The sequence below is a fragment of the Lepidochelys kempii genome, chromosome 1 (assembly GCF_965140285.1).
Source record: "Lepidochelys kempii isolate rLepKem1 chromosome 1, rLepKem1.hap1, whole genome shotgun sequence".
NCBI classification, from domain to species: Eukaryota; Metazoa; Chordata; order Testudines; family Cheloniidae; genus Lepidochelys; species Lepidochelys kempii.
In genome coordinates this window covers 169,521,161-169,537,719 of record NC_136380.1, presented here as the reverse complement: position 1 = coordinate 169,537,719, position 16,559 = coordinate 169,521,161, and the positions used below count along the sequence as shown (strand labels likewise).

Sequence of the window (16,559 nt, the reverse complement as noted above, 5' to 3'; positions counted from 1 at the left end):
GGTGCTGCGTTAATGTCTTTGGAGACTGAACTCTCATATTTATCCCCAAAACAGGTACTACACAGGCAGCAGCATAGCAAGCTTCTCTGCATTGTCTTGTTTGGAGGCCTTCATTCTGACAAGGAGGTACCACCTCTAGAGATGAAAGAGAAACGCATTCTCCATTCCTCTGTCTCTGTCCTGAGCCAACTGACAAATGTGTCAAGTTGGTACTAGCTGTGGTGGGTTTTTGTAATATCAATAAAAGCTGGAATAAGACAGTCAACATATTTCATATAAGCCAACTGATACAGCAATGTCAACAGCAGGCAATACGTATGGTGGTTATTGCTGGCCACTGCCACCTTGGTCCACATTTGTAGAGGTGACTTAGATATTATGTAATCCATATCCACAGTAAAAACCAAGGCCCTCTGTTGGAGTATTATATGCAATATCCATTTACGGCTCCATTTTAACCTCACATGAAGATGCACATGCCTTTACATACTGAAAAAATCTGCTGTAGTAAATATGCAGAAATAACATTGTCACAAAACTCTCTGAACACAGAGAAGATAATAATGTAATTAAAGAATGTATCATAACGCATACACACAAGGGGGCTGAATTAAGGCTGCACAAGCAAACTAAATCTGGCACTTCCTAACTTCTGAGTGGGTGCCTCTGTAACTCTAACACTCTTTTAATGGAGATTTTAAAAATGTAATATTATATTAATTGCATATACACACACACGTATATGTATGTATATAAAGATTGTTTATATTTGATTGTTTCCCTCTTCTTCACATGCTGCTTGTTTTCATAGATTGCAAACCCTTCATTGCAGGGACTATGTTTAATTCATGTAACTAGTAGAGAGATCAGGGCCTCCAAACCCTAACACAATATTAAATAATAATCTCACAAGTTTGGCCTGGTCAGTCATGCTGTGTACTAGTCATTCAAGACCCCCAAGGAAAAGTAAGGCTCCTGTTTCTCTAGCAGAGTACTGGTGATTCAATAGGTGGCATTTTTTTTCTTTTAGTCAGTAATGAACTAATGGGCCAACATGATATTAAGAGGCATATTAGTGACATTGGGGAAGTTCAGTTATGTATAATGAGACCTAAATGCATAGTTCTGATCATTTATGGTCATTAAAAATTCCACTTTTTGCAAGAGCAGGGGTGTAAGTCATATGCTCACAGGGAGCGCAGACAATAGGGGACAACTTGGGAAGTCCATTTGCTAAAAGCCGGTTATTATTTCAGGGTCATCAACCATCTTCACTACCCAAGGATGAGCCACGCTAATAACTGACTTGCAGCCATCCATCACCACCACTCCAGCAGTTGACTTGACAATGCCAAACTTGACAGACCCTCACCTGTAGCAGTTTGGGGTGACCAGCTCCCAGATTCATTCTGATAGTTTAAGACCAGAAGCAACCATTAGATAGATCATCTAGTGTCTGACCTGCAAATCACATGCCATTACATTTCTCCCAGTCACCCCTGTATTGAGACCAATACCCTGTGTTTGGTTAACGTCCCCTGGTAGTTAGTTCCAGTGGTTAATCAGCCTTCCTGTTAAAAATTTCTGCTTATTTCTTATTTGAATTTCTCTGTCTTCAGCTTCCAGCCATTGATTCTTGTTATGTCTTTCTCCACTAGATTAAAAAACTCTTTAGTTCCTTGTATTTTCTCCCCATGAAGGTACTTAAAACACTGTAATCCAGTCACCTCTCAGTCTTCTTTTTAATAAACTAAAGAGACTGAGCTCTTTAAATCTCACTGCAAGGCATTTGGGTACAGAATAGAAAGAAGTAATTCTACAGTTACCCCTTCAGAAGTGGCTCCTCCTGGGAGGACACAGCTTCAGGGCAAAGGGCTGTTGAGAGAATGAGGCCTGAGATGGTATGCAACTGGAGGGTTACCACAGCTGCTCCAGGAACCAAAACCAGCGTGGAGTGATTAAGGTGAATCACCTAGGTTGTAAACAGCTCCAGGGACAGATGGGGAGACTTACCTCTAATGGTTCAAACTGGGTTGTCCAGAGACCAACAGATAAAGAAAGAGCTTTTGATCTAAAAAGGCTGAGTTTAAACTGGCTCAAAGCCTTCCTTCTGACCCAGCAGACAGACAGGACAGGGTCTTCTGTCCAACAGGGGCCCTAATCCTTGCAGAAGGGTTTTCCAGGGCCCCAAAAGACTGTTGGGTGACTCCTTGTACATTTAGTGTGTGTTTAAATTTATTTATTGTTTTTAATATGTTTTCTCTGTAATGCTTTTGTCTTAAGAATAAATGTGCTTGCATAGAAAGAGTTGTGTGGTGACTTGTAACTCCTGGCAACACACTGTTCATAGCCCTTGGAGGGTGAGGGGGAAGAACAATGCACAGATACTGGCCATTAGGCAGACTGGTTGGCTATGGCTATCACAGAGGTACTGCAAGCCTAAGCCCCGGTCAGTGGGGAGAGAGATGAGTGTCTCTGCCTGAGAGGGGTGATTGATGGGAACCTAAAACCTTAAGAGAAGGACCAGAAGGAGGGGTCAAATGTGCAGTTAACTTTGAAATTGTGACAGAGGCTGCCACAGCAGATCCCAAGGGAGGGAAATAACAACCCCAGATGCCAATTAAAATTAGTCATATTACAGGAAGACTGAACATTATCATTTTAATAATTTAAGAGGCCAAACTGAAAGAATTAAACCTATTGTCAAGGGAGCTCTGGAAAACAATGCAGTAACTGCCAGGCCACTTAGATACCTGAATGCGTGCATTCAAAATCTACCAATAGATCAGACAGACAAGACAAGAGATTTGAGGCAAAACAACCTGCAGGTTTTTCCAAGGAGAAAAAGCAAAACCACTACAATTACAGCAGAGATGGGGCAGGGGGAGAAGAGACAGAACTGGCAAAAACCTGTCTGTAACAGAGGGAAAGGATTGATGTCCAGTTTCAGAAGAGTTCAAAATAGCTCAGAGGGTAGCATCCTGCAAAACTTGCAACTTCAGTTAGTGATTGAGTCTTATGGAACAAAAACTGTGCTTGCATCCCTAGGAATGGGACAGTTTTGGTTGATCACATAATGCCAAAACCACGACAATGTGGTCATTTCTAAGCAGAAAAGCACCCCATAGATTTGAAATCAATTATCACAGCTGTTTAGTCACGGAGTGCCTAGACATTTTCACAGGCCAGAAGCCAGCAAGACTTTCTGCTGTCTCTAGACCAATTGAGTGAAGGGTATTCCAAACTATTTCCTTTTCTTGGTTTTGAAAGAAGTTTGGTGGTCCCTCTCATACCGGGCCAGATCTTCAGCTGGTGTATATTAGCAAAACTCCACTGACATGAACATTAATTTATACCAGCTGAGGACCTGGCTCTCTGAATCTAAGGTTTGAATCCCTTGAAACAGGCCAAATTTTATGCCTAAATTTAAAAATAATAGGGTGATAAACATAGCAACAGCTATGACTGTCCTACTGGCAGTTACCAGTGGGCTGTTAGTTCTAATTGTTAATCATTTGTTGCCGAAGACTGTTTAGGTAACAGTGTAATAAATCTGCTGATTTGTTTTCCTAATCCACATGTCCCTTTTTGTAGGTGTAGCAAATGCCTGGGCAAGGACAATAACATCTCATTATGAAATATCAGCAACTGAAATGTATATCAAATTATCTGAATGAAATGAAGCCTAAATGAAAGGCCTCATCTGAGGCCTAGATTCTTTTGATTTAAACCTTGCTTCACCTTAAAGTACAATGAAAGACTTCAGAGAAAAATGTATTTCAAGCTTCCAAACAAAGCTGCTTCCCCTTCCTCAGAACCCTTCCTAACCAGTCTGTGGACATGGTCCATTGCTGAGGGAAGTATATCTTGTATCTGTTGAAAAGAATGGCAGAGTTGCCATTGTAATGTACCCTGTCTTAGGGCCCCAGTGAATTTCTGCCTGAGCCAGCACGAATTCTTCCTAGGGCTCGGGCTGCAACACAGACCCTGTACACCCCTACAATGTAGGTTGCAGCTTAAAAGCCACCTTGAGGCTCATATTCATTACAAAAAGAAAGGGCTCATTCTTTAATGAGACTGTCATTAACAGTCGCTAAAGTAATTTGGGAGGATAAGTAGGTTTGTTGTGACAATAATTCTTGGGAAGACAAACAGGACAAAATTTAGTTTTGTTTTATAAAGTATAAGATGATTTAATTGATACAATCTAAAAAGTACTTCATTACTACTGACTGTAAAGTAGAGTTCAAATTACATACAGGAGTACACGGATGCTATTTTCCTAGATACACCAGAATATCAAACACAATCTTAAGGGGTCACTATAACACAAACCTAGAAGAGAACCCCAAGACTCAGAACAAAAGTCTCTTACTCACAATTTTTCAATACATAGGTAGGGCCCTACCAAATTCATGGTCCATTTTGGTCAATTTCACGGACATAAGATTTTAAAAGTAATAAATGTCATGACTTCAGCTATTTTAATCTGAAATTTCATAGTGTTGTAATTGTAGGGGCCCTGACTCAAAAAGGAGTTTTGTGTGTGTGTGTGTGGGGGGGGGGTCGCAACGTTGTTGTGTGTGTCGGGGGTGGGGGGTTGCAGTACTGCTACCCTTACTTATGCGCTGCTGCTGGTGGGGCGCTGCCTTCAGAACCGGGGGCCCGGCCAACGCAGCCACTCTCTGGCCGCCCAGCTCTGAAGGCAACACAGAAATAAGTGTGGAAATACTACAACCCCCCTAAAATAATGGACCCCCCTCGCACAACTCCCTTTTGGGTCAGGACCCCCAATTTGAGAAACACTGCTCTCCCCTGTGAAATCTGAATAGTATAGGGTAAAAGCACACAAAAAGAAGCAGTCTAGCAAAAACAAATCAAAACTACTTTATAAATTGCTAAACCAAAATAATCTAAAACAGAGACCATTTATAAAAGCTCACGTGATTTATATGGCTAACTGACATTTTTTGTGGATAAAAAAAAATTACTGTCCCTCTGGTATTCTTTACATGAAATAAACTATATTAGAAGATAATGAAACTCTGTGGCTGCCGGATACAGATGTTAATTGCCAAAGGTCCCATTCTCCTTCCACAGAAGTCAATATCCACTATATTACTTGAAACATATTGTACTCAAGTGAAACAGCATTAACAGTACACCTACCATATAGCAATTTTGAAAGCATTATTGTAAAGCTGACATTTTATTTCATTCCTGGAAATATGCATAATCAAGGATTAAATTTTAGTCAATAAGATGATGTCTCCAAAAAAACGTGTAAGGATGTGAAATACTGCTTCTTGTGTCAGAAACATATGGTGTTATTGTTGTCATAAAACTGTAGAGAATGAAAGCCACAACTTTTCATTTTTGACTGTGATTTTATTCTCCTACTGTCCATTTGAATTACATATTTCACATGGTATTCATAAGCAGCCGCAAGAAGAAGCAAATGAGAGCTGAATTGTGATTCTATAGCCCTCTTTCAGAATTTCAGTTTACATTAATGAGTCTTAGGAATTAGTACAAAGTACAGGATAGGAGCCACATTGTTAACAAGAAGCTTTCTATTTCTGGTCAGTCACAATACAGTTAAGATTAAATGGCTCAGAGATATGAGAGATGTTATTAGATTGTTTCACTGCAGTTCCTCTTAGGTTCCACACAGCATAATCTGGCACAGTGATATTCAGACTGAGGCTCACAAGCAGCTCTTTAATGTTTCTTCTGCAGCTCTTTGCATCACATGAAATTAAAACACTGTGTGATTATGAACCAATCAGGATGCTTTCACTGTCTTATTAACTAATTGTAGTTGATAAAATAATAATACTTGGAGGCAGTCATTTTGCTGTGAGAATATATATATCTGTATGTATAAAAATAGTAAATGAAACAATGAATTCACACAACTGTGGCTCTTTTGGAGTAATGTTGATTGCTAATTTAGCTCCCATATCACTGATCTAGAATATTGCGATTTAGGAGAAACATTTAGGCTTTAAGGCTATTAAGGCTTTTGACAGTGTACACAGAGACAGTCTCTGGAACATTATAACTTACTATGGAACACTAGCAAAAATACTTGGAATAATCAAAGACATTTATGAGAATGCTAACTGCACAGACAGATCGTGATAACATCACCTAAATGTTTGCAGAGACAACTGGAGTAAGGCAAGGGTGTATTATGCCCCACGGCTGTTTGCATTGGTCTTTGACGGCATCATGAGGAAAGTAACTGCAGAAGGCAACTGAGGTATTTTATGGACAAATGATAAAGTACAACTGAATGAATTTGTTTTTGCTGATGACAGTGTCTCGCTCAGTTCAACACCTCACCTAATGGAAGACAAGACCCTGGCTTTGGTAGAAATAGCAAAACAAGTTGGTTTGTTTATCAACAAGGGAAAAACAAAATATATCACTATCAATGTTCCAAAAATCAACAGTGCAAGTAAATGGAGAAACACAAGAATAAGTAAGTCACTTCACGTATCTAGGGAGTGAGATGTGCCATGATGGTGACACTATGCAATGAATATCAAAATAGCAAACTCTTTTAATAAATGTTAAAAGATTTGGAAAAGTAGAATGATCAGCACCAATACAAAAATACTAATTTTTAACACTAGCATCATATTGGTCCTTGTTCATGGAGCAGAGTCATGGAAACATGTAACAGCAATTGATAAGATGATCGATTTATTCCAAAGTACATGCCTGTGGACAATTTTCAGAGTCCACTGGAAAAAGTTCATTACAGTATCAGAAATTCTAAGTAGAACACACCAACTTAAAGCATCATATGGCAAGACGAAGACCGTGGTCATATTTAGGGCACACTTTAAGGCTGACACCTAACACAACTTCCATGTCAAGTGATAACATGGACACCCTCTGGAAAGTGAAAGATAGCATGATCTAGAGAAAGGTTACATAGAACAGAGAAAGAAACTAAATCCATCGACACTCAGAAGCCAGAACAGACCAACACAAGACCAAAACAAATGGTGAAAAATGGCTTATGCACCTGATGGTGCGGGAGAAGAAAGAAGGAAAGAAAAGAAAGGAAAGGAAATTTAGGAAGAATATTTAGTCTTGGCCCTCAACAGGGCTCTAAATAAATGGGAACAGATGGAAATAGGCTGTTGTCTCATAAGAATGCAGCTTTTGCAGGTCAGACGGTTTGAGAAAGATTATTTGCATTAGAGTAGCACTCAATATATACTACCTCTGAAGGGCTTTCAGATGATAGAGGCCTGAGGAGTGGAAGGCTGAATTTGATACTCATTCTCTCTGTCATGATAGCACATAAAACTACTTTTAGTGCATTGAATAAACCTTTCCCACATATTTTTGGCATCTTTATACTAACTCCCAACACTCCACACAAGGGTCTTCAGACTCTACCCCCTTCACCTCATGGTTCAAACCCCACTACATCCACTCCCACAGGGGAATCCTCCCATTGGAAACCAGAATTAAACTCAGATGTAAAGTTTTATAAATAAGTCCTTTAGGCTTGCAATAGGGTGGCCCTTATGCTTCTGAAATGTCACAAGCACAAAACTGTAATTGCCAGAAAATTGACATTTTATAATCAAATGTGCTTCTAGTCATGTGAACCACTGAATGTTGAAATACACTGATTAAAAGAGATTTAATTTCAAGCAGAAGCAGATTGTAAAACTTTTTACAATATAGATGCAAATGTATCTCTTAGCCAACGGTTGCTGAACATTTTAGAATTTATTATGAATTCTGAATTTCACTGTATTTATTGTGAAGTACATAAACCCGGTCTCTGCCCATACTCCTAGTTTATCCAAGACATTCTGAATGTTCATGCACTTTTCTTCATATCAACTGTCCACACAAAACCATGAATCAACTTAATATACATTTCTTATTCCAGGTCACTGATATCTGAAATGAACAAAATCCCTGTTTATCACAACCCTTGTTGAACTCAGTCAGTCACCTTCCTCATTTACATACTGATTCCAGTCAGAAGTACCCTTTGCTTGATATCACATATCTTACTGCACATGCCATACTTTCTGCCACTACATATTCTTATTTTCCAGTTCTGCAGCTTGGAGTATGCACAAACATTTTAGATTGAACATATCTACCTTTTTTCCTTACATTCTTTCTGTCCCTCTTCCTTCCTTCCTGCCACAAAATGCAGGACCCAGACAGTAACAAAAATATTTTCCCCTGAAGTTCACATAATACCTGTCAATTCACTAATCAGACTGCTACTTTCTCACCATTTCTTTTGGATTTGTTCAGCATCCTCTTTTGCAAATCACAGATTTCTAAGGTTTTTATTTGCCCTGTATTCCATTTGGTTTTTGGTATCACTGGAGTGATGTGTTGTATTTTTCAGTCCACGCAGGACTCAAAATAATCAGTCCTTTACCAAAGGACTTCATAATCTTTGCAACAAAATACATCCCTTAAACTGCCCTGACAAACAAAGGAGCCTGGACTGATGGCTATGCCGAGCTGGCTTTTAGATTTGTAAAGCTTGCAGTGCCCCTTCTCGCTAATTCTGAAGCCTTGAACATCAGTGACAATCTCAGCTTTCATATTCTTGTCTACCTTTTAAGTAGACATTTCCACTTCTTTCTTTTGTGAAAATATCCCTGAGAATATAAACGGATCACGAGGGTTAAACCTTTGCCAGTGACTTTCCTAAATACCCAAGGAATTCATTACCCAGGAGCGGTGTATTGGGACACAAACCCACACCTTGAAGTCCCTCAGTTTTTTGGAGGACCTAGCTCTGGTCAAATGACAGTCGTCACGAAAGCTCATGCTCAAATAAATTGGTTAGTCTTTAAGGTGCCACAAGTACTCCTTTTCTTTTTACTCTGAAACCAGTCGTCAAAAAATTATTTGGCTTATTTCACACCATTTTGTGACTAAGTTATTCAACATTTTGCCCCATTATTCACCCAGCTCTGGGAAGACGCCAGACCCACTGAGAGCTGTGGGTGCGACTAAGGCTGAGGGTGCTACCTAAGATGCTACTGATGGCACAGGATTTAGTAACGCAATCTCTCCCAGACAGTCCCTTGCAACTGAGACAGCTCCATTGTTAAGCACTCAGCATGGCCTCTGGCTACAAAGAGGGGCAGCTCAATAAAATAAGAGACTGACTGGTGTAATGGACTGTAGAAACTTCACCAGTCTAACCCTCGCTGTGACACTACCTAGTTCCCTGTGTGGGCTCAGTCAAGTCACTTAATCTATCTTAAACTCTCCTTCTCTGTTGGCATTTATAGTGGTCTCATCAGTACTGGTATCTTAGCATTTGTAAAAACTGGAATAATGTAGATGCCTACTTCACAGAAATGCCGTGACAATTAGTGTTTGCAATGTTCTATCAAGCGGTAAAATTCATCCAAATGCACACAAAATCCTCCACCGGCCCAGCAACTCCCAGGTCTCAAACTTATGTTAGATAACTGTCCATTGCAAAACTGTTTATTACACAGATTGGAAACAATGCATAAACACCAAGAAAAGCAGGTCGGCTCTACCTCCTGCAGCTGAAGGCGTTGTGACCTGAAGTCTTCCTCCTATCCCCGCCCTTTATATAAAATGGGTCTAATCTTGCAGGATGCTAAGGAATCATTTTGTTGACCCTCCCCAAATCCCTGTGCTGAGCACTGTTACCAGGAAGGGCAGAATTGGTTAGGTTTGTGGGGCAGTGGAAGATTAAAATTGTTCTTCAGGCCCACCCAACAACGATATGGTTGTCTCTGATTTGATATCCTTTGCTAACATTCCCACCACTCTATGCAAGAAATACAGACTGGAGCTGGAATAGGGATCTCAGAAACAACAACCCCTCTCTCTCTCTGTTAAAAAATGAGGAAACGTCCTTAGAATGAGTTTTTATTACATAGAAAAGAAAATTAAATTGGAACATTTTATCCCCTGGGTGGAAGCAAGAACCTATTTTAATTCTCAGACAATACCAGGAAATCTTGAATACGTGCTCACCTATTTCCAGAGGAATACAAGATTCTGACACTCTATTGTTAGATTATGTACTTTTGTCTAAAAAATTTCTAATTTGGTCCAAAGGCCTTGGATAAATTAAGATAATATCAATATGCCTGCTCCTTCAAAGCATGATGAAGTATGCTGACTGGAACACTGATATACTCCCCATGTTCTAGGACCAAAACAGAAGAATTTTTTTTTTTTTAAAGGCATGATATACGTCTCTTTGCTACTCTGGTTTTGATCAAGAATATGTAACAAATAACTCTCACGGCTTGCATTCTGAAAGTTAAATAGAAACTATTGATGCAATTGCTAAACACAATTTGCAGTGCAATTTATCACAGAATACCATTATATATTTTAACGTTTGCTTTGTTCTGATGCACATGTGGAACACTTACTGGCTATCACTACATTTAGACACTGAGCCTACAATTAGACTTGCTAGTGCAGACCTGTACACCTACAAGAAACCTTACTGATTTCAAACAGGGCTGCACTTGGGGACAAAGATCTGCATTAGTGGATTTGATTACAGGATTGGGATCTGTTTCTATACATGCATGTTGAACGGAGAAATTTAACCCTTGCACTTCTTTTGGTATGGGTATATCCTTGTTTCCGCTCCATCAGCAACCGTTGTTTTTACACATACCACAATGTGCAACACACACTAGAACATGAAAGGACCAGCAGACCCTAATCTAAAATGTTTACAATGAATTTTAACTAAAGACAAAACACCAGTTTTCCAAAGCATGAACAAATGACATATGCTCAAAACAGGAAGATCAAATTTACAATAATCTAGCCCACTTAGCAAATGCCTTTGTTCTGGTCTGTCCTGGGCTTGAATAAATCAGTGTAGCTCCAATGATCACAAAGAATTTACACTAATTTACACAAGCTGATGATCTAGCCAAATCTATTGACATGAATACATATTTTAAAAGTATACAACACTTCGATTTCATGGGACCATTAAGGGCTTTTATTCTGGAAATATTTATAACTTTATTAGCAGGAAACAATCTTGAAATGTTTATTGCTAAACAGTTCTCAATAACCTAAATTTACAGCAAACCACGAATACAGGGCATCAATTTTCTCAAGGAAGTGACAATACTTACGAAAGGACATTCCCAATATAGGCATAATAGGAGCAGCAGTAGGGGATAGTCCCATCACAGCAGTAAGCTTTGCAGTCATTGTCACACTGAGCAAGACAATCTTCTGCAGAATAAAAACAACAATGCATTCTCAATAGTAAAAAACTATACAGCAAAGCTTTAAAGAAGATGCATTGTAGCAGCTTTTTGCATTGAACCAGTCATTGATAGGACCTCACTTGAGGTTTGATCTGACTCTGCAATCCGAACTCCAGCAGAATTCCAACTGGCTTGAAGAGTACATCTTCAGGTGCCACTGTATATCTGTATTTTTCAGTCTGGCTATATGGGCTCTCTCCCTCTGTTTTTTAAAAAAGAATTTCAAATTTCCAACAGTGGAAACCCATTGTCTTAAGGCACAATCTGCTAGCTAAGAACAATTGAAGCACAGCGCACTTTGACTCTTCCCCCACTAACCCTGTCTCCAATTCATCCTCTGTATTAGAGGCCACGAGCAGGGTAGTGTAGGAGCTGGCTACACCACTATAGAACACCTTTGTGCCCAGGGAACGCCTAACGAGAAGGATACAACTTTTGCCCTCACCCCTCCCAGTCTTTTAATGTGTCATTTTCTGGGAATGACAGAATAATCAAACTGTAAAAGGAAATACAATCAAAAGGTTAGCAAACAAAGAATGAATATCCACATATTGAAGAAAGAGAAAAGTTTTTCACTAGCAGTGGTTTTGTTGTTGTTTTTAAAGAAACAAACCAGTCCTCCTAAGTAAAAGCCACAATCCAAAGTTCAGGTTCTCCTCTGAAAAAGTAGCTCTGTAAAACTGTTATTGCAGTGTTCCAAGTTTATTGCATCTCACTGATCTCCAGTGTAATTTTGTTAAGTTTACACATCAAGATGTTTTTCTAACTGTCATAAACCCAACCTAGGCTCTGGAGTCTACTTGGGTTCTTTCCATCTTGTAGGTCATTAACTCCCAGTAATGAAGATTCAACAAGCCAAATTAATTCCTTAGCTAAACACATGCAGCCCCATTGAGGGCTTAATTGGAAGACAATGGATTTGCACAAGTGCAATTGAGGGTTTTATTTGGAGACTTTTGCCCCAATGCAACTACAAATTAAGCCCTTGTTGACATTTCTGCATTAGTTTTCAGTGGGGCTTCTCCTGTCAGTAAGGTCAGGCCCCATATGCTTCAGAGCCTTGCTTCCTCACAATAATCAACAAAGCAAAGGAAGTGGAAGAATCCTACAACAATCATCTACATGGCTACAGCAATCACTGCCTCCTGGTTTTACTGGTGCTGGGTCACCTAGCTGATAAGGAGGGATTTAAAAATCTTGCAGTGCTCATTTAGGGGGAGTGAGTGAGTGAGCAAGCTAGTTTAATTTTTGGCAGCATTAGAGAGACTTAAAATGGGCATGATTTCCTTTTTGAGAAAAAATGAGGAGCCCTTGTGGCACCTTAGAGACTAACCAATTTATTTGGGCATAAGCTTTCATGGGCTAGAACCCACTTCATCAGATGCATGGAGTGAAAATACAGGAGCAGGTATAAATACATGAAAGGATGGGGGTTGCTTTACCAAGTGTGAGGTCAGTCTAACGAGATAAATCAATTAACAACAGGATACCAAGGGAGGAAAAATAACTTTTGATGTGGTAAGAGAATGGCCCATTACAGACAGTTGACAAGAAGGCGTGAGTAACAGTAAGGAGAAATTAGTATGGGGGAAATGGGGTTTTGTAATGACCCAACCACTCCCAGTCTTTATTCAGGTCTAATTTGACGGTGTCCAGTTTGCAAATTAATTCCAGTTCTGCAGTTTCACATTAGAGTCTGTTTTTTGAAGTTTTTTTGTTGAGGAATTGCCACTTTTAGGTCTGTTATTGAGTGACCAGAGAGATTGAATTGTTCTCCTACTGGTTTTTGAATGTTATGATTCCTGATGTCAGATTTGTGTCCATTTATTCTTTTGCATAGACACTGTCTGGTTTGGCCAATCTACGTGGCAGAGGGGCATTGCTAGCACATGATGGCATATATCACATTGGTAGATGTACAGGTGAACGAGCCCCTGGTGGAGTGGCTGATGTGGTTAGGTCCTATGAGGGTGTCCCTTGAAGAGATATGTGGACAGAGTTGGTATCGGGGTTTGTAGCAGGGTTTGGTTCCTGGGTTGGTGTTTTTGTTGTGTCGGGTGTAGTTACTGGTGAGTATTTGCTTCAGGTTGGGGGGCTGTCTGTAAGCGAGGAATCCCATAGAAATGTCCTGTACACACTCTTCTCATTCAAAGAATGTAGATGATCAATTATTTGATCAAGCAACACAAATGAAACAAATTATCAATTTAAATTATCAACAATAATGAAACTTCCCCAAAAGTGGCAAAAGTTATCAGCCAACACACAAGATACTCTTATGTGAAAGAACAGTGCTATCCTTTATTGTTAACTGTACAAAGCACAGAATCTCGGTAGCTTCTGATTGATAATTGTACTGTCAATTTTAAAGTTACTGAGTCAGGAAAGCACTTAAGCATGTGCTTAACTTTATCCATATCCTTAAATCCCAAAGAGTACGGTCCTGAATAGGGATTCTTTCCTGATTTGAGGCCTCAGTACTTTCCAAATGAGGGCAATATGAGGTAAATTAGTCCCCTTGGGCTAAATTCAGACCCACTTTAAGTGGCAGCTACTCCATTGTAATCGGGATTTGTATAGCATTTTTTTTTTTTTTAAATAACGTCTCCCACCATTGCAGCGCCTCCTCCTTGTATGGCAATGGTGGGCAACCTGCAGCTCGTCAGGCTAATCCACTGGCAGGCCGCCAGACATTTTGTTTACATTTGTACAGCTACCCACAGCTCCTCGTGGCCGTGGTTTACCGTTCCCGGCCAATGGGAGCTGCGGGAAGCGGTGCGGGTCGCAGGGACATTCTGGCCACCGCTTCCCGCAGCTTCCATTGGCCAGGAATGGCAAACCGCAGCCACCGGGAGCTGTGGGCAGCCATCGGGAGCTGTGGGCAGCCATGCAAATGTAAACAAACTGTCTGGCGGCCTGCCAGCCGATTACCCTGATGGGCCACAGGTTGCCCACCACTGCCGTATGGCTGCCATTGCCATGGGACTGGTTTTCTTGTTTTGTTTTTTTAAAACCTACCATGTCATGTACACCTCCTCTGTGTAAATTTACATGGCAGGTGATAAAAATGCTGTCACCTGTCTGCAATAGCACTGCCAATGTGCTTCCATTTGTGGTACTGCAACTGTCGAAGGACTGCAAAAGAGACTCATACAGATACAACCATGGAGCTATGGAAGCTTACACCTGGTCTGAGTTTGGACTGAACACAGACAACAATTTCCTGAGGTTCCAGGTTTTATTTAATTGCAATTAATATTTAAAAGGTTAAATGCACATCCACTTCAGCCTACACTACAAATAGCTCATAAACTAATTATCTACTGTAATAAAATGAGAGAAACAGGATAAAGTGAAAAGAAAAGGAGGACTTGTGGCACCTTAGAGACTAACAAATTTATCTGAGCATAAGCTTTCGTGAACTACAGCTCACTTCATCAGGTGCAGGATAGGGTCCTAAATTACTACAACATGAGCATGTTGCATAGTGGAGGATGTTTGGAGAAGCTTTTATTATTATTATTATTTTGGTTTAGTTCAATTAGTTTTAAAGATAATTAAATGCGATTGTTATCAATTTAAAAATCAACATAGTAAAGACAAATGTAATTGTTCTCAGGAGCAGATGACAGAGCTAGGGAAAATGTGCCCTTACTTTATTTGCTCTAATTATCGGCAATTTTAAACCTGGAGTGGCACCGGGGTGGAATACACAGGGTTTTCCTCTGCAGGTAATCCACTGAAAACTGCTCATCCTGGTGCGAAAGAAAAGCTGCCTGGATTCAGAGTCGCTTAGTAAAACTGGGTTAAGCAATTCCACAGTCACTGCACCACGTCTGCCAAACAAGCCCCTTCCTTCTTCTGAAAAGGGCTGGTCCGAGTCCCAGGCGGGGGGATGCCGCTCTGTGTCCGAGGCAGACAGCCCTGCTCACCGAAACCCCTCAGGGGACGGGGCCGGCCACGCGCCAGCTGGCGAGAGGGGAATCCCGCTGAAGCGCCCCGGGAACTCTCCCCCGTGGCCCTCCACCGCGGCGTTCCGCGGGCTTTTGCCGGAGGCTGACAAGCCCTGGCACGTGGGCAGGGGGAGAGCAGAACAGCTGCTGCAGGGTGGACGCGGTGCAGCCCTGGCCTGCCCGCTTCTCCGAACCGCTCTGCCTCGCTCACCCAGCCCCCGGCACCCCTGCAGCCGCCGCCCCCCAGCCCCCGGCAAGCGGCACCTCCGCCCCGCGCCTTCCCCACTGACCTGCGAGGACAAAGAGCAGCACCAGCTTGGGAAGCAAGTCTCCTTGGCCGCCCCGCTCCGGTGCGTCCATGCAAGCGGGCTGCGGACGGACAGCGGGACTGCTCCTCCTCCGCTGCGGGGCAGAGATGCGCCCCGCGGGAAAGCAAAGGGCGCAGCCGGGGCTGGGGGCCTGAGCTGCCGCGTGCGCCCGCCCATCAGCGGGGCGCTGCCGCCGCCGGCCGGGCCTCTCACGCCCCCTTTGTCTTGCTGCTGCCTCTCGGGCCTGGCCGGGGCTCACGTTTCGGCTCGGTGGGTGGCACTGACGTGTGTACAGAGGCAGCGTGCCTGCCCGTGCGCCCTGGCTCTTCCAGGCCCGAAGTGTGAGTGGGGGGCGTTCACACACAGAAGCGAGCCGATGGTTTTAGGAGCCGAGCTTCGCAAAGCGCCCTGCGAAGTTACGGCACGGGCACGATATACCAAGCCGCTGTAGTTGCTGATGTGTCTGCACGGGCGGCGGGGAGCCGCGGAGAGCACACAGCAGGCCAGCCGGTTGCATTGCGCTGAAGCATCCCTTTCTCTCACTAGGTGTGGGGGGAGACATCTGGATGACTGTGAGCCTTTCCTCCTGGGCTGCTCTTCATATAATTGTTCAGCTGGTGCCACAATAGCTTGGGGGGGGGGGTTCATAGCGGGCGCTCTGAAAGCAGTCGTTATACAGTAGATGGAATCCGCAGCACAACCCCAACGTAGCAGTGTGCTAGGCTGTGACTTGATAGAAATCACACACCTTACATGACGGCAGATGCACCTGTCACTTGAAGGAAGTCCAAACAGTTTATCCTCAGACTCTCGCTACATACAGCAGAAGCTGGATGCTTTGGGTCAATTTTGAGGACAATTTTTGAAATCTAACAAATTACTAAATGTAGATCCTGTAAATCCCAGCACCCACAACTTATGAGTGCTGGTGTGGATATCTTTTTGTTAATTGTTTTGTACCTGCTGAATGGAGCAAGTACAAGAAAAACATCCATCCA

At 41.9% G+C, this 16,559-nt stretch overlaps 1 protein-coding gene across 4 annotated transcripts in view; it reads right to left on the bottom strand.

The window, feature by feature from the left end:
• Positions 1 to 15,866, bottom strand: part of CYYR1 (cysteine and tyrosine rich 1) — a 105,269-nt gene extending 89,403 nt beyond the window's left edge. For 2 of the 4 annotated variants that reach the window (XM_073363052.2, XM_073363069.2), the window contains exons 1-2: positions 15,544 to 15,866; positions 11,163 to 11,265 (exon numbers count right to left, since the gene is read on the bottom strand). In XM_073363052.2, coding sequence (XP_073219153.1) covers positions 11,163 to 11,265; positions 15,544 to 15,613 — 173 coding nt within the window. In that variant the 5' untranslated portion in view covers positions 15,614 to 15,866. The remainder of the gene's footprint in view (positions 1 to 11,162; positions 11,266 to 15,543) is intronic. The other 2 variants (XM_073363059.2, XM_073363042.2) reach the window with 2 other exon arrangements.
• Positions 15,867 to 16,559: the final 693 nt, after the last annotated feature.